Genomic DNA, 26,072 nt, shown 5'->3' with positions numbered 1-26,072 from the left:
TTTTGAGACAAGGTTTCTCTGTGTAGCCTTGACTGCTCTGGAACTCTCTCTTAAGACCAGGCTGGCCTTGAACTCAGAGATCCACCACCTTCTGTCTCCTGAGTGCTGGGAATAAAGGTGTGTACCACCACTGCCTAACTAGAATTGTTTTCTTTTATTCTTCCTTCTTTTCTTCTTTTCTTTTTTCTTTCCTTCTTCCTTCCTTTCTTTCTTCCTTCCTTCCTTCCTTCTTTCTTTCTTTCTTTCTCTCTTGAGACAGGTGTCTCTAGTAGCCATGGTTATTCTGAAACTCATGTAGACCAGGCTGGTCTTGAACTCATAGAGATCCTCCTGCCTCTGCCTCCAGGTGCTGGGATCAAGAGTATGCACTCAGTCCTAGAATTTTTTTTAATATTTATTTATTATTACATGTAAGTGCACAGTAGCTGCACCAGAAGAGGGTGTCAGACCTCATTACTGATGGTTGTGAGCCACCATGTGGTTGCTGGGATTTGAACTCAGGACCTTCAGAAGAGCAGTCAGTGCTCTTACCCTCTGAGCCATCTCACCAACCCCAGTCCTAGAATTTTTAAGAGATGAACTGTTAAGAATAATAAAGGGAGTGCCAGACAGTGGTGGCTCATGCATTTAATCCCAGCACTTGGGAGGCAGAGGCAGGCAAATTTCTGAGTTCGAGGCCAGCCTGGTCAGCTAGGGCTACACAGAGAAACCCTGTCTTGGAAAAAAAAAAAGAATAATAAAGGGAAAAATGTAGTGAAGGGAGGCTGGGGATCAGCTGGCACAGTGATTGACCACCATGCACAGGGCCCCGGGTTCAGTCCCCAGCACTATATAAACCAGGCATGGTAGTGTACCATCCTCCATTATACGTCAAGTTTGAGTTTAGCCTAGGCTACAGGAATCCTGTCTTTAAAAAAATCGATGAAGAAACTGGTGAGATTTTAAAACTACTTCAAAGGAGAATCCAAAGAACAGTCTCTAGACTAAAAATATTGAAATAAATATGCAAATGGTCATAGAACTGGTTTTTCTACAGGAAGGGGCTTGTGTGTTGCCTGGACAGTATTCATTTGCAAGTCTATGGGTAAGAATAATTCCCCATTGTTTTAAATTATCAATAGTTTGCAGAGATGTGAAAGGATTCCCAAAAGACTCAAGTCAGGTAACAGATATTCTAACAACACAATTTTATTAAGGAATAAAATCTTCCTTACCCTGGGTAATGTAATGAAATAGATCCCCACCCCTTGCCTGTGCTGAATCCCCTAACCCCCATTGTGATCTTAGAGGCAGGGCCCTGGTAAGGTGACCAGGTTTACGTGAGGTTGTGAGGGGCAAGGTGCTCCGTGAGATTGATGTCTTTATAACCAGAGGATTCTGTTCTTGTAGTGGCTCAAGCCTGTAATTCCTGCACTGGGGAGGGATAGAAGATTGCAGGGGGCGGGAGGTGGGGAGTTAAGATCCTATCTCAAAAACCAGAAACCGAGCAAACAAAGCTAGAGGGCTGCTTTCTGTCTCTTCTCCACAAGTGAGGACACACCACAGGAAGAATCCAGAACATCTGCCTTCTCCAGACACTCTGACGCCGAGGCTCAGCCTTCTGGCATCTTGGTATCAAGCTTCCAGTCAACAGAGAGAAATAAATGTCCATTGGTAAAGACACCAGTGTGTGATGTTTTACTGCAGCAGCTTGAGTTGTCTAAGAAAAATAACTAGATCAGCTAGGAGCTTCACACAGAGAGCAGTCTCTTGTCACATGTGCACGTGTGTAGTTTCATGATGCTAGTGTTAAAGGTTGTTAAGGACACCAGCATGTCAGGTATGTGGATAGAGTTAGTTAGAAACTGAGCTATATCACACCAAGTGTTCTTGTTTTTCTTGATTTGGGGTCTCACTGATGTAGACCTAGGTTAGCCTCAAACTCAGGATCTTCCTGCCTCATCATTCCTAGTTCTGTGATTATAGGTAAGAACTACTATGAGCTACTTATTTGATACAGTGTCTCACTATGCAGTCCGACTCCCAATCTTGCTTCAGCCTCCCAAGTGCTTGGTTTACAAGTGTGTACCGTCCTGGCCAGGATAGCAAATGTCCATTTAAACGTAAATACTCGCAGCCTTCTCACAGGCTCCACAGGTAAAAGTGATTGCCGTATAAGCATAATGATATGTTTTCTATCTTGAGAATGCATGGAAGGGTGGGAGGAGAAAACCAATTCCACAAAACTGTTCTCTGCTCTCCCCAAGCACACTGTGGCATGTGTGTACCTGTACCAACACATGCATATCACACATACGCATACACTTATGTATAATGTTTAAAAGATTAAAAATAGGGCTGTAGAAATCGCTCAGTGGTCAAGAGTATGTATTGCTCTTCTGGAGGACCCAGGTTCAATTCCTAGCACCCATTTAGCAGCTCACAACTGTCTACAATTCCAATTGCAGGGAGTCTGACACACTCTCTGGCTTCTTCAGGCTCTAGGCTTACATGTGGTGCATAGATATATACGGAGGCAAAACACCCATACATACATAAATAAATAAAAACTTAAAAATAAATGTTTGTACATTTGGGGTTATGATATGCCTAAAGTCCTAGAGTTACCTCTTACGGTTCCCACTATTTATGTGTCCATTCAACAGATACTTATTGGTATGCCAAACACCATTTGATGTGCTGATGACCCAGATCTATGCAAATTAAAATCCTTCCGCACGCTCGTATGTGTGTGTGTGTGTGTGTGTGTGTGTGTGTATTGGGGTACTGGGGGTATGGCATTGAGGGTGGGGAATGACAGGGACAGTGGGGTAGAATTAGTGCTTCGGAGGGACCTTGTACGTGTTGACTGCCTTCCAGGCTGAGGCCTCCTTCAGACTTAGTAGAGTTGGTAGATCATTGACAGCAATGGCAACATTATCCTGACCTCTAGACATGCATATTAATCCCGTCCACTGGACAGACCTCTTTCTCCACTGGCTGGAGCCAGTTTGATGCTCATTTGTATATTTGTTTCAACAGTCTTTTATTTTTACATAGATTTTTCCCTTTGGCTTTTCTTTCGGACATATTAATACAACATCTTCTTGATTCCTTTATTTAAGTTTGAGAGTTAAATAAAATAAAATATTTCATGTTAGGCTGGCGTGGTAGCTCATACCTGTAGTTCTAGCTTTTGGAAAGTTGAGGCAAAACGATTTTACTATAGGTTTTTAGGATATCTTAGCTTATATCGTTGAGGCTAAGATTTGTTTTAGACTAATGAGTGTGAGAGACCCTTTCTCAAAAGCAAAAACAAAAACCTTAACAAAGCTGTACTGGTAACACATGCTTGTAATCAAGTTTGCACCACAGATGACCAAGAGTTCTGGGTCCTCCTCAGCTATGTAGTGATCAAAGCCAACTGGTTACATGAGACCTTAACTCAAAACAATTAGAAAAAGGTATGTTTATATATATTTAATGTGTTTACTTCTTTTTTTTTTAAGATTTATTTATTTATTATATGTAAGTACACTGTAGCTGTCTTCAGACACACCAGAAAAGAGCGTCAGAACTCATTACGGGTGGTTGTGAGCCACCATGTGGTTGCTGGGATTTGAACTCATGACCTTCTGAAGAGCAGTCAGTGCTCTTACCTGCTGAGCCATCTCACCAGCCCCATGTGTTTACTTCTTAGGGTGTGAGAACCACTACCTGTTTTTTAAGAAAAGTATCTTTTCATAAAAAGTGTTTTATGAATTATGGTGTAATGTGTCATAAAAAAATGTGTGGAAGAAACCATAATGGAAGATACTCTGGGAAGACCCTAATAAATAAAAATGCTGAAAGAATGATTCTTCATCTGAAATTCAGATTTAGCCAGGCATCCAGTATCTTACCTGGGAACCCTGCTTCTGAAGAGGGGATAATACCTTGCTAGCTTGGCTTTTGACCTTTCAAGTGGTCTTGCACAAAAAACAAAAACAAAAAACAAACCAAAAACCAAAAACAAAACAAGAAAAATCAACCACTTGAATTGGAGGAGGTGCATGGGGGCGGGACTGGGCCCAGAGATGGGCGTGCCCAGTAGGCCCCGCCCCGTCACGTGCCTCTCGTGTCTGCCGCGTCGGCAGCTGGAGAGAAGGCTAGGCGGCGGCGGTGGCTGCAGCTTTTGGGCAGGAGTGACTGCGGACGCAGCGCTGGGCTGGGCAGATGGCAGCGACTGCAGTGGCAGCGGGGACCGGATCCCCGGCAGGGACCGAGTCGGCGGAGAGCGCCCCGGGGCCAGCGGCGGCGCTGGAGCTGTGGCTCAGTGAGTAGCATCGCGCCACACGTGATCCTGCTTCCCGCCGCCCTGGTTGTCCTCCGCGGTGGGAGGGGGCCTCGAGGCATACCCAGGGGATTCTGGGGACCTCAGACGGCTCAGTGGCCCAGCGGCACCACTTAACAGCTGTAGCGCGAATGCTTCGCGATCTCTTGTGCCAAGCACTGTGCAGAAAGCGTTTCAGCCATTGTTAGTCTGGTCGCAGACCGAGAGTACCTGGGTTTATTAACCCGAGACCCGTGTGGGCTACGCAGCTTTTTTGCAGATCATTGAGTCTAAGAGCTTACTTAAGTGGCTGCTACCTTTAAGGGCAAAACCAGCCTTTATGCCTCTTGGTGCACGTTTGCTCTGGCCAGTCGTAGTTGTTCCTTGTCCTAGCTTAACGGTGGTCCTTGGGGGTGCGGTTCTAAAGGTTCTCGCTTTATCTGAGGAATTGAGGTTCAGAGAGGATAAAGAATCTACCCCTTGTGTGGGCTCCACTGCGCGCTGGGTGCACTGAGATAGATGGTAACACTGGGACATTGCTCACAAAGGTATGTTCATTGGCTACTGGCTACCAGAACAGCACCTCCGTTAACAGAAGCTGGAGGAGGGGCGCTTGTTGAACATTGTAGGGGCTGTTTTGTTTACCTGGGGCTTGTCATACATAGCTGGTATACAGTGTTTGTGTGGACAATGGAGGAGGCCATATTCCAAACAGGAAACTGCAAAAACTCAGGATGAGAATGTAGAACATTCTGGGAACGAGTAGGCCTGTTGGCTGGGAGTGCAAAGCTTAAAGACCAGAGAATCCAGAAAAGAGATCTCAGGCTAATTTACTAATGGAAGTAGGAAGAGCATGAGCACTGCAGAAGGGACTGTATTATTTAAATTTTTTATTACATTTTGTGTATTTGGGGTGGGGCGTGTTGCTCCTGGCTGGGGAAGGGGTGGGGGTGTCGTTTCTCTCCGTACGCTCTTCTGTGGATTCCAGCGCTCGAACTCAGGCCACAAGGCTTGGTTACAGGCACCTTTATCTAGTGAGTCATTGCTGGCCAATAACTTTCTATTTCAACATGTAGGAGAAGCTGTTGGAGACAGCTTAGCCTTTATTGAAAGCACCACATGCAGTCTACATGGTGAGTTGGTTGAGGGTGAGACTTCAGACTTGGAGTAGATATAAGGTCTTAAGATAGCTGGGGTGGGGTGATGGTGGTACAATAGGAATGAAGGCAGTGGGGATCAGGAGTAGAAAGGATTAGCTGAGCCCATTAGCAGGGTTTAAAGTAAGCACAAGTGCATGCGCATTATTTTGATTTAAAAAAGAATCCGGAGCAGGGCTGTAGCAGTGCACACTAGTTCAATTCTAGTACTTGTGAGGGAGAAGCCAGTGGATCTTGTGAGTTCGAGGCCAGCCTGATCTACGTGGTGAGTTCCAGGACAGCTAGAATTACACAGTAAGACCCTGTCTAGGAAAACAAAACAAAACCAACTATACAGGCAAAAACCAAACAGTAACAACAAAACAATAAACAAAACCCAGAAAGGAATAGCCCTTACGGACACGGCCTGCCTTTGGGGTGCATAGGGACTTAGGAGATGAATGTATGAAGGATCCTTGGTTTCAGGGATCAAAAGTAGTTGCAGATGCCCCACCTTTGTGGAGGAGCAATTGTGTAATGAAGTTCAAAGTTGTATGTATTTTGAAGTTTGAAATTCTTGCAAGGCAGCTAGGAAGAGGCTCTGTGGGCATCCAGGGAGGGTGGAAGGGTGGTTTTGAGAGCCAGGCTGCTGTGGGTGTGTAGAACAGAGCTTTGGAGCTGGAACCAGGAGGTATTTCCCAGCAGATGGGACTAGTAACCTGAAGGTTCAAAAGCAGACAGGGAAAGCTGTTCTGGGAAGAGCCACAGAGAGGGGTGTGGCCAATAGCTGCTTCAAAATGGAGACTGGAGGGAGGGGAACTTTGAATCTGGTAAAAGGTTATCTAGAGAGCTTTAAGGAAAATGGTGGAAACAGAAGGCTTGTGAAGTGATGGGGAACAGCAGGCTTAGATTGGAGTTGGTGGTGGTGGGGATGGGATTGTATGCTGGGTAGGGTAAGAGCCAGCAGCTGCTAGTGGATATTTAAGAGCCTGTCTGAAACCTCAGCTATGCAAAGACTTGGGTTTCCTGGAATTCGCCCTAGACCAGGCTGACCTCAAACTCAGAGATCTGCCTGCTTCTGCCTCCCCAGTGCTGGGAGTAAAAGTGTGTATCACCCCCATGCTGGAGCTAACCTTTGGTTGTAGCATTCCTTGGGTTTTTCAAAGGTGGTAACAACTTTCAGAGAGGTGTGTTGAAGGACAGTGGGATGATCTGTAGGGAGGGGGTGAAATGTCCTTTTCCTGTGCTTGGCTGTGAGAGGAAGGAGGGGGCATCCAGTGGGAATTTGAGAATAATGGAGAGGTCACATAAGCCCTCTATGTGGTTTCTGTGGGGAACTCCCCTTCTTGGATTCTAAGGCCTGTGTTTAGTCACTGCAAGGGGGCTTTGAGGTGTTAAGAGCCCCTAGGAGTCTGAATGGGGAGTGTCAGGGTGTGGTCTGCAGAGGAGAAGAGCAGCTTGCCTTGGTGCCTGCCTGGGGAAGGAGATAAAGGTGGCTGCACATGCAAACTAGTAAGTTCTTTTCACTGCTGTGGGCTTGAGGAAGGTGGGGAAGGAAGTTCAGGAGTGCTGAAAGAAAATCAAAACATGAAGCCCAGGTGCACAGCTGGTCTGTGCAGATCAGTAACTTGAAAATCACTGTGAAATGAGACATTTCTGTGGTGACTGTAGCACGGAGCAGAGATCTGAGCAAATCCAAGAAGCCAAACCTTAGTGGCAGGATGGAGCAGTGCTGGGTTAGGCCTGGCAGGATGGAGCAGTGCTGGGTTAGGCCTGGCAGGATGGAGCAGTGCTGGGTTAGGCCTGGCAGGATGGAGCAGTGCTGGGTTAGGCCTGGCAGGATGGAGCAGTGCTGGGTTAGGCCTGGTAGGATGGAGCAGTGCTGGGTTAGGCCTGGTAGGATGGAGCAGTGCTGGGTTAGGCCTGGCAGAATGGAGCAGTGCTGGGTTAGGCCCATTCCTACTCTGAGCCTGCCTTTCTTTCTCTCTTTCCTTCTTTTCTTCTTTCTTTCTTTCTTTCTTCCTTTCTTTCTTCCTTTCTTTCTTTCCATAAATCAGTTTATTGGGCAGTTACTATACACTATAGTATAAGGTACTATTTTAAACATTTTATAAAATTGTGTAGCTGGGTGTGGTGACACAGGCCTTTAATCCCCAACTTGGGAAGCAAGAGGCAAGCTAATCTCTGAGTTCGAGGCCAGCCTGGTGTACAGAGGGAGTTCCAGGACAGCCAGGACTGCACAAAGAAACCCTGTCTAACAAACAACAACAAAACAATCCACATTTTTTCTTTTTTTATTTATTTATCTTTATTTATATGAGTACACTGTAGTTGTCTTCTGACACACCAGAAGAGGGCATCAGATCTCATTACAGATGGTCGTGAACCACCATGTGGTTGCTGGGAATTGAACTTAGGACCTCTGGAAGAGCAGTCAGTGCTCTTAACCGCTGAGCCATCTCTCCAGCCCAACAATCCACTTTTATAAGAAATGTACTAACATTTTTATCCTGCCAGTGACTCTAAGGAGAAGATAGAGGTTAACATTTGCCAATGGCCTTCTTTCCATCCTGTCTAGACCCCTGCTACATCCTGCTGCTCAGCGACACACCTGCCTGACCATGCTATGAACTTCTCCAACTCTTGTCCCTACTTGTGCACGTGTATACACACACACACACACACACACAACATGGCTGTGCAGATACTTGTGGAAGGTCTCACTTTGAACCTGAAGCTCTCTGGTTTGCCTTGGTTGGCTAACTGGAGCAAGCCCCTGAGATCTGCCCTCTGCTGCTGGGATTACAGATGTGTGTAGTCATGCCTGCCTTTTTATGTGGTTGCCGGGGATCTAAATTCAGGCAGTCACACCTGTGCAATAAGCACTAGCCAGGTCCCCAGCCCCTGCTATACACATTTCTGAAGAGCAGTCAACACTCCCAACATCCCAACTGGTGGGGGGAATGGGGATAGACAAGCGGAGGGGGCTTCTGATTGGCCCCCTCCCCACATCCTGAGAAGCTGGACAGGTCTGGAGGCACCTTGAGGTGTCAGGACTGGCAAGGTCAGGTGTATAATTGACATCTAATGGGTGGAGCCTAAGATGAACTTAAATGTGCAGGAATGCAGAGCACAGCCTATCACATACATTCAGGCCTAAGATGTCAGTTATAGAGGCTGAAACCCAGAAAGAGAGGAAGAAAGGCTCAGAGTAGGAGTGGGCCTAACCTAGCACTGCTCCATCCTGCCAGGCCTAACTCAGCACTGCTCCATCCTGCCAGGCCTAACCCAGCACTGCTCCATCCTGCCAGGCCTAACCCAGCACTGCTCCATCCTGCCAGGCCTAACCCAGCACTGCTCCATTCTGCCAGGCCTAACCCAGCACTGCTCCATCCTGCCAGGCCTAACCCAGCACTGCTCCATTCTGCCAGGCCTAACTCAGCACTGCTCCATACTGCCAGGCCTAACCCAGCACTGCTCCATCCTGCCCTTGAGGTTTGGTTTCTTGGATTTGCTCAGATCTCTGCTCCCTGCTACATTCACTGCAGAAATGTCTCATTTCACAGTGATTTTTCAAAAGTTACTGTTCGGTCTGTGGACCTGATGGCTTAGATTGTGATCTTGAGATCTGGCTGATCAAGAGGATATCATGGGAAGATTACCAGACTAGTGGGGTGGAAGAGGGCAGTGATGAGGCCTAGCTGAACTTTAGATTTTGGTTTGAGAAGAGATAGTTCCCCAAAGCAGCATGAGGAAGCTGTTACCGAAACATACAAAGGACAGCGCCTATACCCCTTCCCCACCACCAAAGCTGGGCAGAGCAGGCCTTTCATCACAGCACTCAGGAGGCAGAGGTGGGTGGATCTCTGAGTTTGAGGCCAGCCTTATCTACAGAGTGAGTTCCAGGACAGTCAGGGCTACACAGAGAAACTTTGTCTCAAGAAAAAAATTCTTACTAGGCAGTGGTGGCACACGCCTTTAATCCCAGCACTTGGGAGGCAGAGGCAGGCAGATTTCTGAGTTCATTGCCAGCTTGGGCTACAGAGTGAGTTCCAGGACAGCCAGGATGACACAGAGAAACCCTGTCTCCAAAAACCAAAAAAAAAAGAAAAAAAGAAAACATTCTTTTTATTATGTTTTTTTTTTTTTTTTAAATTTGCATACACATAAGTCCCTCTACCATGTAAGCAGAGGAACTTACTGGGGAACTGGTGGTAAGGGCCTTTATACACCCAACCATCTCTCCTGCCCAGGATTTGTTTGTTTGGTTTTTGGTTTTGATATGGTCTTGCTATGCAGCTTGGGCTGGCTGGGTATTTGACTCAAGGTGGTCTTGAACTTGTGGCACTCCTCCTGTCTCAGCCTCTTGAGACCTGGGATTCAAATTAACACCTTGTCAGCTAGTGTATTTATCATTGTTCTATGTGACTGCATATAGCATTACCCCCTGTCTTGCTAATGAAGAACGTTGAGCTCTAGTCTGAGCGTAGTATAAGTCCAGTTAGCTGGCTCCCTGTGGAGGTGTGTGTGGGAGGTGTCTTCATATGTTGCCAGTATTGTGCTGTTTTTCAGGGGATGTGGTCACTGCTGTGGATTTGAACTTCGGTCTAAGAATGAAGCGTTAAGTGGCTCTCCTCATTCTTGCTTCCACCTGGACTTGCTCCCAGATGGTAGTCAGTCTTCCTTCCTGCCCTATTTGTATTCCACCCCTGAAGCTCTCGATTGCAGTCTACTTAGATTTCGAAACCTAGAGCTGAGCTGCTCTCCTGGCCTGCGGGCCAGCTTACAGTGTTCAGACAGGCCCTGGCAGGTTTCCCCCGTAGGTTGTATTGGATAATTGATGGACTGTGGGGCCTCAGTTTGTTGCCCTAGGGAAGGATTCCTTGTGAAGTCAGCTCTGCTGGAGAATTGAGTTGGGCTCCTCGAGGGGGCAGCTGGTCCAACCTCCATGCTCCCCCTTGTAATCACACTCTGACTCTAGTGACCAAGCGCCCTCATAATGACCCTGGCAGTTGCTTGGCAGCTGGCTGAGATGACTTCTCAACTGGTCACTCCCACAGCTGGACTCTTCTGCTGCTCTCCTAATACCTTTGACCCAGACCAGAACAGGAAATCTTAGGAACATTTTTTTTTAAAAGATTTATTTATTTATTATTATTATTATATGTAAGTACACTGTAGCTGTCTTCAGACACACCAGAAGAGGGCATCAGATCTCATTACAGATGGTTGTGAGCCACCATCTGGTTGCTGGGATTTGAACTCAGGATCTTCGGAAGAGCAGTCAGTGTCAGTGCTCTTAACCACTGAGCCATCTTTCCTTAGTGCCCTTAGGGGCACTTTTTAAAAACAAATATGTGACAACGTTGTTGTTTCTTGGGTTCTTCTTGTCCCTTCTAAGGTCAGCATCAGTAATGAGCCTGGATGTCCATTCTCACTGCCCTGAGGACTGTGACAGTTGCCAAATGGTTCTTGGAGGGTCTTGCTGGCTGTTCCCCTTTGCTTCCCCTCCCAGCTTCTATCGGATTCAGATTTACTTCAGACAGATCCCAGCAGCTGTTCTCACCTGTCAGACCTAGTTGCTGGGTCCCCTGGGGGTCATTTTCTCTGTGGCTGCCTGAGACCTCTGAAATAGCTTGGACAGTCAGGGATTATATGTTCAGAGTGTATCAGAACTAAAATTGCCACTCTGGCGGCAGCCATGGGCCGGCCAGCTAGGCCCGCCCTGCACAGCGGATGATTCATTCTGTCTTTAAGTGCTTATCCGTGTAGCTGTGTTCTGGTACCTGGGCAGGTAAAGATGATCATTACCTCATTCCTGCTTTGGGGGAGTCAAACTTCTCCTGGGACTCTGCCCTGCCTATGTCAAGAATCCAAACCTTCCCACCAGGACTTGGGGCTAGGCTGACCTACCTGGCGCCTAACTTTTGTTTATACAGTTTTCTTGCTCTGTGCCTGGGACAGAGTCTCCTCAGCTGTAAAGGGTAAAATGATAACATTGCTGTCTGTCCTTCCGAGGACATTGGCACGGTATCCTGCTTAGCTAGCAGCCAGAGAAAGAAACAATAGAGGTGACAGCAATTTGGGGTCATAGTAACCCTCGACTGAATCCTCTCCCAGAAATCTAGCAGATAAAGACACAACCTCTTGGGCTGGAGAGATGACTCAGCGGTTAAGAGTACTGACTGCTCTTCTGAAGGTCCTGAGTTCAAATCCCAGCAACCAAATGGTGGCTCAACAACCATCTGTAACAAGATGTGACCCCCTCTTCTGGAGTGTCTGAAGACAGCTACAGTGTACTTACATATAATAAATAAATAAATCTTTTAAAAAAAAAAGACATACAACCTTGTAGGTCTTGTAGAGCCTTTGCTGTTTCCCTCGTTAAGGGTTTGGGAGCTTTCTACCTGTCTCTGCCACAGTGGACTCCCCCTCCACCCCTGGTACCCCACAGACAGGGAGGGAGGGGAAGGCTGGATTACTCTGCATACTAGGCTGCCTCTGCTAGCCCTTTCTTTCCTTCCAGGACTAAATTCCTCTGAGGTGTCACTATTGGCCTTGTGCTCCGAAGCTGAAATTTCAGTGGAGAATCTCTCTTAGGTGATTGAGGCACTGAGTCTGAGAATCACTGTGTTAAATGATTTATTGAGAGAGAGAGCTACAGATGGTCTGGACTTAGAGTAACTAGGCAATTTGGTTTATTCTCTCTCTCTCTCTCTCTCTCTCTCTCTCTCTCTTTCTCTCTCTCTCTTTCTCTCTGGTTTCTTGAAGCAGGGTTTCTCTGTGTAGCCCTGGCTGTCCTGGAACTCACTCTGTAGACCAGGCTGGCTTTGAACTCAGAAATCTGCCTGTCTCTGCCTCTCAAGTGCTGGGATTAAAGGCGTGCACCACCACTGTCTGGCTGGTTTATTCTTTTAAGATTTATTTTTCGCCGGGCAGCGTACAACTTACACTTTTGGTCAAGGAGACCAAAAGAGGGTATGGAGACCCTGGATCTGGAGTTAGGGGTAGTTACGAGTGGCCCAACATGGGTGTTGGGTCCTCTGAATTCACCACAGGCTCTTAACCACCAAGCCATCCCTTCAGCTCCAAGACTTACAGTTTAAAAAGTTATTACACTTTATTGTTTTTCATTTTTAAATTATGCCTCTGTGTGGGCATGCCACTGTAGGTACCACAGGAAGCCAGAAGATGGCATTGGATCCTCTGAAGCTAGAGTTTCAGGTATTTGTAGGCCTCCCAATATGGGTGCTGGGACTTGAACTCAAGTCCTGTGTAAGAGCAGCACACACTTCTAAAACACTGAGCTATCTCTCCAGCACCTGGTACATTTTAGTTTTGTATACGTATGTGTGAGTGCGTGTTGGACTCAGTTCTTCTTCCACCGTATGGGCTCTTGGGGCCAGACTGAGGATGCCAGGCTTGAGGGCAGTGCCTTTATCAGCTGAGCCATCTCACCCAGTCATCAACTTTCACATTTTGGAGTATTAAATAGTTAATTGGGGCAGTCTTAGTGGGAAGTCACTTAACGGTTAGTCCCGGAATGTCTGTATTTCATACCTCTGCTAAGCACTATAGGAACGATGTGGCATCTGTCTTCAAGGGTTTTAATCACGTTAGGCACAGTAAGGCATGTGCATGGTTTTTATAGGAAAAGGCGGAGACTATTGAGAATTAAGTAATTATTGATTACTTGCTCTGTGCTGGCACTTTAGACACACCCTCCCTAAATCACATGACAGTCCCAAGAGGAAAATGCGATATTCCTTTATTTTATAATTGGATCGGATTCAGAGAGTTCAAGGCCGTTAATTGATGGCTGTGATTACTTAGGGAAGACTTAGAGATCACCACCAGGAAGTGGAGGTTGGAGGGGAATGGCGTTAAAATGGCAGCCTGCTCCTGCTGTTGAGTTGAGGCCTGGGAGTTGGGATCCAGCCTAGGCAAAATAGTGAGACCCTGTCAGAAGAGAGAGAGAGAGAGAGAGAAAGAGAGAGAGAGAAAGACTCAAGGTGTGTCATTTTGTGTAGTGGGAGGGAAAAAGATGAAATCTTTTTTCTTTTAATTTTGCTTTTGTGGTGCCGGGGTTGGAACCAGGGCCTTTATCCTAGGCAAGTGCTGTACACCTGAGCTCCACCCCAGCTCTCAAGTCTGTAGGAAGGGGTGGTGTTTGAATTGTGATTGGCAGATTAGGGTCCTGCCAGACAGGGTCCTGTGTGAGAGGATGTCTCGTTCTCTCTGTGTTTAGGATGAAGTCCGTAGATAAGCCCTTTGAGTCTCACATGACCTGCATGTGACATGAGTGTGACCACAGTAGGAAGCACTAAGTGCACTTTAGGTTGAGGATGGAGCCCCTAGTCAGAAGGATGGACACTTGGTACTGAGGCTGGATGGGGAGACATTTTCTGCAGTAGGAATTCTGATAGTTCTTTCTAAAATTATTTTTTAATTATATTTTAAGTGGTGTGTGTGTGTGTGTGTGTGTGTGTGTGCGTGCGCGCGCGCGCTTGCCTCAAAATGCAGTGCACAGTGAAACTCAGAGGTTTTTGGAGTCAGTTCTTTCCTTCCTCTGTTGGGCCCAACTCAAGTCATTGAGCCTGGTGGCAAGCACCTTTACCCACTGAGTTGTCTCACTGGCCTCCTGAGGAGGCTTGGAGAGTGAGTTGGCCTCTGAGAGGAGGAATTCATCCCTGAGAGTAGATCTTCGAGGCTGGGACAAGGGTGGACGAGCCAGAGCCAAGAATGCTGTAGGAAATGCTGGCACCCAAGCCCGAGTCTCCCTGCAGCAGGCTGCTGTCTTGCTGTGGTGGAGGGTGGCCGCTGCCCAAGTCAACCACATGCCAAGCTAGGTGGATGACCCTGACACTGGCAAGAGGGCACACACAGACCAACTTCTGCTCTAGAAATGGCCGTACGCCTGCCAATTATTTTTCTCATTTTGACTGTGGTGAACAACACAGGCAGGCATCGTCCCTGCTCCTTTCAGCTGCCTGCCCACCTCTCTGACCTCTAGCATATGGCGTCACAGCCTATGCAGAAGGCACACGTTTCTTTTGTTCTGCTTTCTTTAACTTTATTATCGATTCCTCGACAGACAAAGCTACAGACCCAAGCATGGCCGAGCAGGATTGGTCAGCCATCCAGAAGTTCTGCGAGCAGGTGAACACTGACCCCAGTGGGTAAGCTCCTCTACAGACACACTTGACTCTGAGAGCAGGAGGAGAACTTGTCTTTGTTCTGGGGACTGTAGTTGGGACTAATTTCACTCTTTTCCTCTACAATTGAAGCAAATTGGTACGGTGTTTATTATTGTTGTTATTGTTATATTTAAAACCAACTTGTGCCGGGCAGTGGTGGCGTCTTTAATCCCAGCACTTGGGAGGCAGAGGCAGGCGGATTTCTGAGTTTGAGGCCAGCCTGGTCTACAGAGTGAGTTCCAGGACAGCCAGGGCTACACAGAGAAACCTTGTCTCAAAAAAAACAAAAAACCCACAAAAACCAAAAAACCCAACTTGTTTTATAGCTGTTGCTTTTTTGTTTGTTTGTTTGTTTGTTTTGAGACAGTGTCTTTCCTAGACCTCCTTATGTAGACCAGGCTGGCCTCGAACTCAGAAATCCACCTGTCTCTGCCTTCCAAGTGCTGAGATTAAAGGTGTGTGCCACCATTGCCCAGCTATGACTGACTTTTTTTTTTTTTATATTGATTTTTCAAGACAGGGTTTCTCTGTATTGTCCTGGCTGTCCTGGAACTCACTGTGTAGACCAGGCTGGCCTCGAACTCAGAAATCTGCCGGTCCGTCCTCTGCCTCCCAAGTGCTGGGATTAAAAGTGTGCGCCACCACTGCCTGGCTAACCGCCCGGCTTTTTAAAGATTTATTATTTATTTATTTATTTATTATAAGTACACCATTTGCTGTCTTCAGATGCACCAGAAGACAGATCTCATTACAGGTGGTTGTGAGCCACAAAGTGGTTGCTGGGATTTGAACTCATGACCATCGGAAGAGCAATCGGTGTTCTTACCCACTGAGCCATCTCACCGGCCCCTATGACTGACTTTTTTTAACTTAAGTTTTCTTTTTTTGAATTGTGTTATAAAACACAAATGAAACTAGGTTTCCCAGTGACAAAAAACACTGATGTATTGCCTATGGTTTAAAAAATTAAAAAAAAAAAATTTAAATGTGCATTTGTCTGCATATGTATGTATATGCACTACATGCATACCTGATGCCTACAAAGACTAAAAGAGGTCAGATTCCTGGACTAGTGTTCTGAGGATGGCTGTGAGCTGCCATGTAGGTACTGGGAACTGAACCCAGGTCCTCTGCATTCACACCAAGTGCTTTCAACTGCTGATCCGTCTCCTATTTGGTATGATTTAAATACATTATAGGAGAAAGAAGGGAAAGGCTTTTATTTTATTTCATTTTATTTTTGCAGTAATGGGCATTGGACTCAGGGCCTTACGCATGTTAAGCATGTGCTCTACCACTGAATCATGTCTCCACCCTAGAGCAAGGCTTTGTTGAATGTATTTCCAAAGCCCCTACAAATGGAATGAGAACTAGTTATTCACTCGATGTTGACCTACATGGTGCCACATAGTCAGCTGTTTGTCAAGCTTTCACTCTTCCTGCTCTAATGTTCACTGAGTGGTTGTCATGGGATGGATGGGGTTTGTGCTGCTCTGAGCTCTGACTGCCTGGCCAGGGTCCTGGGAGTGGTCAAGGAGAGTATGCCGTTACCAGGGCAGAAGCTGGCTCCAAGTACTATAGCCAGAGCTCGGGTGGGAGGGCCTCAGTGTCTCACGGGTTTGTGCCCGCGCACGGCCAGGTGTGCCCTCCTCTGCTTTGGGGCACCTTTCTCAGCAAGGGAAAGCATGAGATTACTGTGTGTCACTAGACCGCTTAGGTTGTTCACGGCACCCAGAATCCTGGTCTGTTTTGAATGTTTTTCAGCCCAACACATGCGCCCTGGCTACTGGCCCACAAGATCCAGTCTCCACAGGAGAAGGAAGCCCTTTATGCCCTGACGGTGAGTTTGGCTGGCCACTCAGCCCCCACATATTCAACTCCAGAACGAACACTGAGGTCACCAGACAAGTTTTCCTTTCAAGGCATTGACAACAGGCTCAGGGAATTCCCAGATAATTACTGAGACAGCACGGAGCCCGATTTGGGAGAAGGAAAGGAGGAATTCACTTCCATTTGCTTCCCCAACTTGGATCAGGGCTGGCAACCAACAGAGGGAACAAATAGAAGATGAGGCGGGGGGGAGCAATTGTGCCTGTGTACAGGGCAGCTACTGGCAAGCCTTGCTCAAGGTTGCTAAGCCTGAGTTTGGTCCAGTGTTTTTGGAACTTTTCCATTCCCAAACGAACTCAGAAGTCTAAATTTTAATATGAATAGTTATATATTGGTGGAAACACTTAAAAAAAAGTTTGCTTTTATGTATGTGTATGAGTGGTTTTTTTTTTTTTTCAAGACAGGGTTTCTCTGTGTAGCCCTGGCTGTTCTGGAACTCACTCTGTAGAACAGGCTGGCCTTGAACTCAGAAATCTGCCTGGCCCTGCCTCCCAAGTGCTGCCACCACTGCCCGGTGTGTATGAGTGTTTTGCCTACATGTAAATATGTGCACCGTATGCATGCCTGGTGCCCTTAAAGGCCCAAGAAGATGCAGGTTTCCCTGGATCTGAAGTTTTAAACTACCATGTGGGTGCTGGGAATTGAACCTAGGTCCTCAGCAAGATGAGCAGGTCTTCTTAACCACTGAGCCATCTCTCTAGTACGCCCCCCTTCTTTTAATGTCATATTTCCTATTTCTAGAATTGAAAATAAAGCCACTTACTATCTTTAAAAGAAAGTTGGGGCCTGGCTATGTATTCCTAGTGCTTGGGAGGTTAAGGCAGGAGGATCCTAGTTAGAGATCAGCCTGGGGAAAAATTGTGGTGGTACTGGCCTGTGTGATCCCAGCATTCTAGAGGCTGAGGCAAAGGGATAGCTGAATGTTTGACACTAGACTAAGCTAGATAAAGAGTTCTAGGTCAGCCACGGCTTTGAAATGAGGCTCTGTCTCAAAAACAGACAGAGATTCATTTGATATGTTGAAAAATCACTGTGGGCTGGGCATGGTGGTTTATACCTTTAACCTCAGCTTTTGGGAGGTAGGCTGATCTTTATGTTTGCGGTTAGCCTGGTCTACATGTCCAGGTCAGTACACTTAGGGTGGCATAATAGAGAGACCCTGTCTCCAAAGAAGGGAAAGAGAGAAAAAGGAAAAGAGAAAACTAGTCTGGGTTCAGGAATGCAGTCCCTGTTTGCCTTTGGATGTCAGGGGTGGTGGAGCAAGCAGTTCTTTGGCACTGTGTACCAGGTTTCTACTGCTGGGGAGGGGAAGCACTCGGGGCCAGTGTCACTGGCCCAGAGTCATCTAAACACCCCACTGAGCTTCTGGACCCAGACATGGCACTTCTAAACCGAGGATGCTGTTGTTGGTGGTGCACGCCTTTAATCCCAGCACTTGGGAGGCAGAGGCAGGTGGATTTCTGAGTTCGAGGCCAGCCTGATCTACAGAGTGAGTTCCAGGACAGCCAGGGCTACACAGAGAAACCATGTCTCGAAAACCAAAAACCAAAAACCAAAAAGACAGGATCTCACTGTGTAGTCCCTTCTGGCCTGGAACTCACTAGGTGGACTAGGCTGTCCTGGAACTCAGTTCCACCTGGGTCTGCTGAGAATAAAGATGTGCTCTACCACATCTGGACCTTGTTTTTGTTTTAATATTTATTTTATGCATATCAGTGTTTTTTTTCTGCATGCAGGTATGTATGTATATCACGTGTGTGTACAGTGCCTAGGGAGGCCAGAAGAGGGTGTCAGATCTAGAACTGGGGTTACAGATGATTGTATAGTACAATGTGGGTACTGGGACTTGAACCCAGGTCCTCTGGAAGGCAGCCAGTGTTAACTGCTGTGCTATCTCCAGCCCCATCATTGTTTGTTTTTTGATATAGGAGCTCCTGTAGTCCAGGTTAGCTTTGAACTCAGTAATGCATCTAAGGATAAATTTCAACAACTTATCCTGCTGCCTATTTACCAAGTACTGGGATTCCAGGTGTGCATATCCACTTAGTATGCTGCTGGGGCTGGAACCGAGGGCCTCAAGCATGCTATCAAAGACTACCAGCTGAGCCAGAATCCAGCCCAGCATGGTGTTCTTTCTCCTAAAGGCCAGGGAACTTGATAAAGGACTTGAGGGAAAGTTAGCTATGATTCCACACATCAGCAGCTGAGGCCTGTAAGCCTCCAGGCCAGCTTGTTGTGCTTCAAGGCAAGCCCAGATTACTGGCTTTCCCTCACTGGGACCTTGTCTGCAGGTGCTGGAGATATGCATGAACCACTGCGGGGAGAAGTTCCACAGTGAAGTGGCCAAGTTCCGCTTCCTGAATGAGCTGATCAAAGTATTGTCCCCGAAGGTGAGTGCCTGGACGTGGCCTGCCTACTATGTTGCACCTGTGCCCCACCTTCAAACTTTATCACCCTGTAGGCAAGAGGCAGGTCTGCAGAATCTGCCTTCCTGTCGGGAGCAGGGGCCCTTTGTCCAAAAGCTGGCTCCTTGCTATTGTCTGAAAGAGCTGACCCCTGTCCCTCCAGTGTTAGCAGGTTTTGTGTTTCCTTGAAAGTGGCATCATCTGCTGGTGGGCCATGTGGCCTACAGGAGGTGAGAGACTGTAGATGAGGTCCAGGGTTCCTAGTAGAGATGACGGAGTGATAGCCAGGTGTGACTTAAGTTTCAGGCTGCCTCTTCCCTTGTCTGCTACACCTTTATTCCTGACATTTGTCTTAAGCTATGTCACTCACATGCCACTGGCACCTAGTGTACACCCTATAGTTGAGTTGAGTTCTGACCTAGTCTGGCTTCAAACTTGGGGCAGTTCTCCTGTCTACCAAGGGACCATCTTAGCTACTGGGACTTCAGCAGTGGTTCTCTCAATTTGTGGGTTGCAATCCCTTTGGAGGTCAATTTCCCTTTCACAGGAGTCGCCTAGGGACCATCTACATATCAGATATTTATATTTATAACAGTATCAAAATTACAAGTATACGATAGCAATGAGTGTTGTGGTTGGGGCTCACTGCAAGCTGAGGAACTGTATTAAAGGGCCACAGCAGTAGGAAGGTTGAGAGCCACTGGGCTATAGGAACGAGCCGCTGTGCTCTGTTCTGCTCCATGGTGAGCTTTTATGTATTAGTGGTGGTGACTGGATCACCTTGAATCCAGAGGAGGCTTTGCGATCTGGTGCCAGGGAACTTGCCTTCTGGGGTGTCTCATTCCCAATCTACCTTGGGCATCTCACTCTGAACTTCAGTAGCATTTCTTGGGTGGGAGGTGGGAGTGGGGGTTGGCCAGCTAGCCCGAGTCCCTTCAGCTCTCTAATTCTTCTGTTTCCTTTAGTACCTAGGGGCCTGGGCTACAGAGAAGGTTAAAGGAAGAGTTATTGAAATCCTCTTTAGCTGGACAGTCTGGTTTCCAGAAGACATCAAGATCCGAGATGCTTATCAGATGCTGAAGAAGCAAGGTTTGACCACAGCATTCTTGTTGCCTGTCCTCATTGTGTTGTGTTGGTTCGGGGTACGGGATCTCATGTGTCTGGTCGCAAGCTCACTATGTAGCTGAAGGAGACTGGGCTTTGTGCATAGGAGGCCAGCACTGTGTCACCTAAGATCCCCTTTATCTCTCAGGCTGGAGCTGGCATGATGGCTCAGCAAGTAAAGGTGCTTGCCATCTCTGGAACACATGGTTGAGGAGAAACCAAGTCTCCCATGTTGTTCGTTCTCTCATCTCCACTTGTGTGCTGCCCTCATCAATTGGCTTTCATTCATGATCTCCTGCCTCAGCTTCTCAGGGCTGGCATGATGCCTGGTAGCTGAGCGATGCTTACTGGCTTGCTTCCCATTGCTCCTTGTAATCACCAATCTTCTCTTAGATTTTAGCTCAAGTGGTTATTGGCTTGTGTTCTCAATGTGTGGCTTCAAGAAGAGTCATTAAATTGAGAGTTGCCCAGTGTCTTGCGGTTGTTGTCAGAACAGGAGTTATCGCCATCTATCTTTGTGTGATCTGCCTGGTTCTTGGATTCCTTTCATGTCAGGTTCTTTGCAAGAAGGAACTGGGTTCAGCATTGGATGTTTTTCCTGGCTGCATGCACTCAGCCTTTGGGGAGCTGTGTCAGAGGTCTTGCAGTCATCTCTGGGCCTTGGGGAGTCATGGAGCCCTGTTACACCAGAGCACAGGATTTAGGACAGTTAGGTTCTGGCCTGATTTTTGTGGTAGTTCTTGAATTCCTGAGGTGATATAAAGCCTTAGTCAGAGCCCGTGTATGTGTTGTTTTGTGGGGTTTGTTTGTTTGTTTTTCTATCTATAGAAGTATTTATTTTAGGTGGTACTTGGTTAAGCTAGGTAAGCTCTCTACCAGTAAGCTACGTCTCAGGTGTGTTTCTTGAAGGCTGTTGATGTTTGGGAAATTGTTACTGGGGAATCAGGGTCTCTTTTGCAAGCTCTTTCTCTTGTAGATAAAATAGACTCACAAGGAAACATGAAGACAGTTTCTTTTTAAAGATTTATTTATTTATTTTATATATGTGAGTGTACTGTCACTGTCTTCAGATACTAGAAGAGGGCACCAGATCTCATTACATATGGTTGTGAGCCACCATGTGGTTGCTGGGAATTGAACTCAGGACCTCTGGAAGAGCAGCCAGTGCTCTTAACCGCTGAGCCATTTCTCCAGCCCTATGAAGACAGTTTTATTGGAGTTTAGAGAAAAAAACCAACAGAGCTGTGGGCAAGCTATGAATTCCAGCAGCTGCAGGGAAGGAGGAACATGGAAAGAAGGAAGACAGAAAGTCATGTATTCCGAGTTCTAAGTCAAGGAAGCAGCAGGCATGCCCCACAGCAGTGGAGATGGGGGGAGGGGCTTACAATGATGTCGGAAGTCTGAAAGGTTCCTTAGTGAGTAACAGTGCTTGTGTGCAAGCATGAAGATGTGCCTTTGAATCCACAGGACCCAAGTAAAATGCTGGGCTTGATATGTGTGCAGTCCTGTGGAAGAGAGATAAGGAGAATTGTTAAGGCTTGCTGGCTGTCAACATAGCTCAAGTTCAGTTACAGACCCCATAAGAGAATAAGGGCCAGTTGTGGTGGTGCATGCCCAAAGGATTTGCTGAAGCAGGTAGAGGCAGGAGGATCACAAGTTCAAGGCCAGCCTGTGCTACACATTTTCAAAAGGGCTGGAGAGATAGCTCAGTGGTTAAGAGCACAAGCTGCTCTTCCAGAGGACCCAGCTCAATTCCCAGCACCTAGCTGACTCGCAACTGTCTGTAGCTCCAGTTCTAGGAGATACAACATCCTCACACAGACATGCATGCAGCCAGAATGCACATGAAATAAAACAAAGAAAAAGGTGGGAAATGATTGATCACAAAAGTCTCCCTTGCTTTTGGAGAGGCACACACAGGCCTTTAAGGTTAAAACTCAAAGCCGTGGAGCTAGCTCAGTGGATAAAACACCTGCTATGCAAGACCGAGGACCAGAATTCCAATCCCCAGAGCTCACATAGAAGTTGTACAGGCGTAGTGACTGCCTAAAAACTCAACCCAGCACTCAGAACTGAGTAACAGGATTTCCTGGGCAAGCTGACCATCTAGGCTCAAGGTAATGGGTGAACTGATACCAGCTTCCACCCATGTGCATGCAAACATGCCTATATACATGTGAGCATGCACAAACATTACACAAAAACCAAAACTGAAAAACCAAGTTAGAACTCAGAAAAGTAGGCAAGCTTAGCAGTGAGGATCTGCATGGAGGGTTGTTCCTCTGGGGTAGATAACTCTTTAACAGAACTGTGTGGCTCTTCTGGGATAAGTAGCTCATTAAAAGAACTGTATTCTTCCCAGTGCTTTAACATTACCTTCACATCTATCATGTTTCTTGAAGTTACACCTTTTTGAAGAGGCAGTGTCCTACCCTGGTGATTGACAATTATCCATTTAGAATCACTTTTTTTTTAATAAAATTTATTTGTTTTATATATGTAGTTATTTTGCTTACATGCACATATATACACCACATGCATGTCTGGTATGGTATCCCCTAGAACTGGAATTATAGACAGTTGTGAGCTGTTGTGTTGGTTCTGGGAATTGAACCCCAGTCCTCTAGGGGAACAGCCAGTTCTCCTAACCACTGAGCCCTTTCTCCAGCCTCACACCCCCAGTTTGGATTTTTAAAATATAATTTATTTATTTTTATTTTATGTGTGTTGGTGTTTTGCCTTCATATATGTCTGTGTGAGGATATTGGATCTCTTGGATCTGTAGTTACAGGTAGATATGGGCTGCCATGGGGTGCTGGGAATTAATCTAGGTCCTCTGGAAGAGCATAAGGGCTCTTAACCATTGAGCCATCTCTCCAGTCTCTGGATTAACTTTTAAAGGAGGGAACAATAGCATGTCTTTGTGATTTTACAATTTTTCAAACAGTTTTGAATGTCCTTTGTCCTATTCTTTTGACCAAAATTAATGTGGCAGATTAAAAGAATTAAAGGACAGCAGACGCATAAAATAGTTTTGTTTGCCCAGAGACGATAACCTCCTCGAAGGTGTCAGCAAACCTGGCTACCTCCACCCCCTCTCACAGGATTTCACGGTCTAAGGAGGACAGAGTGGCAGTTTGGTGTGGTTGGTTTTCCTCAGAATTAAAGTGTTGGGGCTGGTGAGGTGGGTCAGTGGGTAAGGCCATTTGTCACCAAGACTGATGACCTGAGTTCAGTCCCTGGAACCCATGTGGTAGAAAGAGAACTGATTCCCACAAACTCCACATGTGTGCTGCTGAGGGCATGTGCCTCTCCCATGATGAATGTTTAAAAAAAAAGTGTCATCAGGGAAATGGGAGTGGAAGCAGAGCTAATGACAGGCAGGGCTCATTCTCAGGACCCTCAGTTCTGAAAATGCCTGACTTGATGCTCTGATTCTTGTTACGAATCAGAGATTTGTAGATTTTATCCTGGATTCCTTTGATATCAATATCTTAACTCATGAATTGCATGTTTTAGGAATCATAAAGCAAGATCCTAAACTACCGATGGATAAAATCTTGCCCCCACCGTCTCCCTGGCCAAAGAGCATCTTTGATGCTGATGAGGAGAAGTCACAGGTGAGGATCTGCTCCTGACTTGGAGGCTAACATGGAGTCTGATCGCCCTCTGGTTTGGGAATCAGGATTGGAGAGGGTTTCCAGGTTTTTTTAGACATGGTGGCAGGAAGTCTGATACTCCTGTGGGTGGGCCACATAGTAAATGCCATGCTATGCACCATCCTTTATACACCATCCTTTATTCCTGTTGGGGTGGGGAAGTCTGGGATGATGGATCTGGCTCCGTATACATGTGGAATTTGGAAGGGAGTAGCAGATAGGAAAGGGTGCATGCTGGCGTGCATCCTTTTTAGTTCCTATAAGCCCGACCCAGCCCATTGTCCTTTCCCTGGAATTTCCTACATTTCCAGGAGTGGTAGCCTTCCCACATCTGGGGAGGGACTCTGTGTGCCAGGCATATTACTTAGTATGGAACTAAATGGGAACTAAGACTTTGGTGAAAGTCTGTCTCATCTTTGAGCATGTGGCCAGGTATTCCTAATACTTATTTTCATTTTTTTTACATTGCTGGGCATAGAACCTAGGCCTGTGTGTGCTAGTCAAGTGCCCTATAACTAAGTACACTCTTTGCCCTACTCTTGGCCTTTTGAGTTAGATAATTCTCTGCTGTGGAGCCACTTTGTACTCCAAAGGATCTGTCAATAACCCTGCTTCTGCTCACTATGTGCAAGTAGTACCCTCAGCTGAAAATGTCTCCAGGGCTGAAGAAATGACTCAGTGGGTAAGAGCACTGACTGCTCTTCCAGAGGTCCTGAGTTCAGTTCCCAGCAACCACATAGTGGCTCACAACCATCTTTGATGATGGGATTTGATACCCTCTTCTGGTGTGTCTGAAGACAGCTACAGTGTACTCATATAAATAAAGTAAATGAATATTAAAAAAAAGAAAAAAAAAGAAAATGTCTCCCTTCTCTTCCTCCATTACCCCCATTCCCACCAGCCAGCTCATTACTGTTCTATAAGTAGGATGACAGTCTACTCTCTTAGCCTTGTTTTAATTAATTTTCTAGTTTTAACATACTAAGTGATGGGTCGTTTGTTGCATGGATGCACCATAACATGTATGCTTGTCATTTATTAATGAGTATTTGTGTGGTTTCAGGCCATGATGATTACAAATCACACCCCCAGATCTCCTGTAGGGGATATAATCCTCCAGTCTCCCATCCCATGAGAAACCAAGCCGTCTTTCCTGATAGTCCTAGCACCCACATTCCAGTGTATGGCTTGGTAGGATAATGCACAATAGCCCCAGTGTAGGGCTATTAGTTGTGCTAATTGCTGTGCTCCCACTCGGCTGGGGGGAAATCACAGCTTTACCCACTCTTGTTCACTCCTCAGCTGCTGACAAGACTTCTCAAGAGCAACCACCCTGAGGATCTTCAGGCTGCAAACCGGCTGATCAAGAATTTGGTCAAGGAGGTAGGCATTTCTGCAGTTGGTGCTATAGATATGGCATTTGACAGGGCTGATAGTGTATGTGGGTGTGTGTAAGGGTGTGAAGAACAGCTAGCTTGGAGAAGAGATGCTCTCTTCATCCTGAATGGGACCAGCAGGGTGGCGATTAAATTCGAGACTCCTTGCCGTGCTTCCCAGCTTCTTCTATCCATGGAATGAAGTTTTTGGTGTTAACAGAGTTAGGTTTGGGAGTCTGTTCCAGAAGGATTGAGACTGGCTGTACAGTTGAAGAGTCCCCAGATGATATTGTCATCTGCAGGAATTCTGGGCGAGCACCCCGACTCAACTTGAGTGTTCATGACTTCCTGAACTCCCAGCATGCACTGACTTTCCCTTTCTGGTGTTTAGTTAGGAGTTACCCAGGTGACTCCTCTTACTTCTGTCCATTTGGTTTTCCTCAAAGGAACAAGAAAAGTCTGAAAAGGTGTCTAGGCGAGTCAGTGCAGTAGAGGAAGTCCGCAGCCACGTGAGGGTGCTGCGGGAGATGCTGAGCATGTACCGAAGGCCAGGCCAGGCCCTGCCTGACCAGCAGGCCCTGCAGGTAATCTCTAGCTGTGACCTAAGACTTCACCTATTGTTATAAGCATGATGTATTGCACCTATGTGTTCCTGTGGCTGCCATCATGGTCCGGAGAATCAGGTTTCCTCTGTTCCTTTGTCTTCCCTCCCTCCGTCCCTCCCTCCCTCCCTCCCTTTGTCCCTCCCTCCCATGCCCACCAGCCACTGATAGATATATTATATATCTTTTATTCTCTAAGTAGAATGGCACACTCTACCCTCTTAGTTTTGTTTGAATTAATTTTTAGTTTCCTATCTAAAGTGATGGGTAGTGAATGGATGCATTACAATATGTATGCACATCATTGATTGATGGATATTTGGGTAGTTTCAGACAGTGATGATTATAAATTAATCTGTTATGTAAATAGTGTTCAGAATTTTGAATGACCCTACACCAACATTTTTCTTGA

The 26,072-nt window shown here is 46.5% G+C and overlaps 1 protein-coding gene across 1 annotated transcript in view; it reads left to right on the top strand.

Moving 5' to 3' along the window:
- Positions 1-4,099: 4,099 nt before the first annotated feature.
- Positions 4,100-26,072, top strand: part of Gga2 (golgi associated, gamma adaptin ear containing, ARF binding protein 2) — a 35,872-nt gene continuing 13,899 nt past the window's right edge. Inside the window, exons 1-8 of the mRNA XM_031388165.1 lie at positions 4,100-4,294; positions 14,522-14,606; positions 16,389-16,464; positions 18,806-18,904; positions 19,885-20,008; positions 23,543-23,643; positions 24,985-25,065; positions 25,505-25,642. Of these exons, the coding sequence (XP_031244025.1) occupies positions 4,195-4,294; positions 14,522-14,606; positions 16,389-16,464; positions 18,806-18,904; positions 19,885-20,008; positions 23,543-23,643; positions 24,985-25,065; positions 25,505-25,642 (804 nt within the window). The 5' untranslated portion in view covers positions 4,100-4,194. The remainder of the gene's footprint in view (positions 4,295-14,521; positions 14,607-16,388; positions 16,465-18,805; positions 18,905-19,884; positions 20,009-23,542; positions 23,644-24,984; positions 25,066-25,504; positions 25,643-26,072) is intronic.

Source organism: Mastomys coucha, unplaced genomic scaffold, assembly GCF_008632895.1.
Source record: "Mastomys coucha isolate ucsf_1 unplaced genomic scaffold, UCSF_Mcou_1 pScaffold21, whole genome shotgun sequence".
Taxonomy (NCBI): domain Eukaryota; kingdom Metazoa; phylum Chordata; class Mammalia; order Rodentia; family Muridae; genus Mastomys; species Mastomys coucha.
This window is presented reverse-complemented; position numbering and strand designations above follow the sequence as displayed.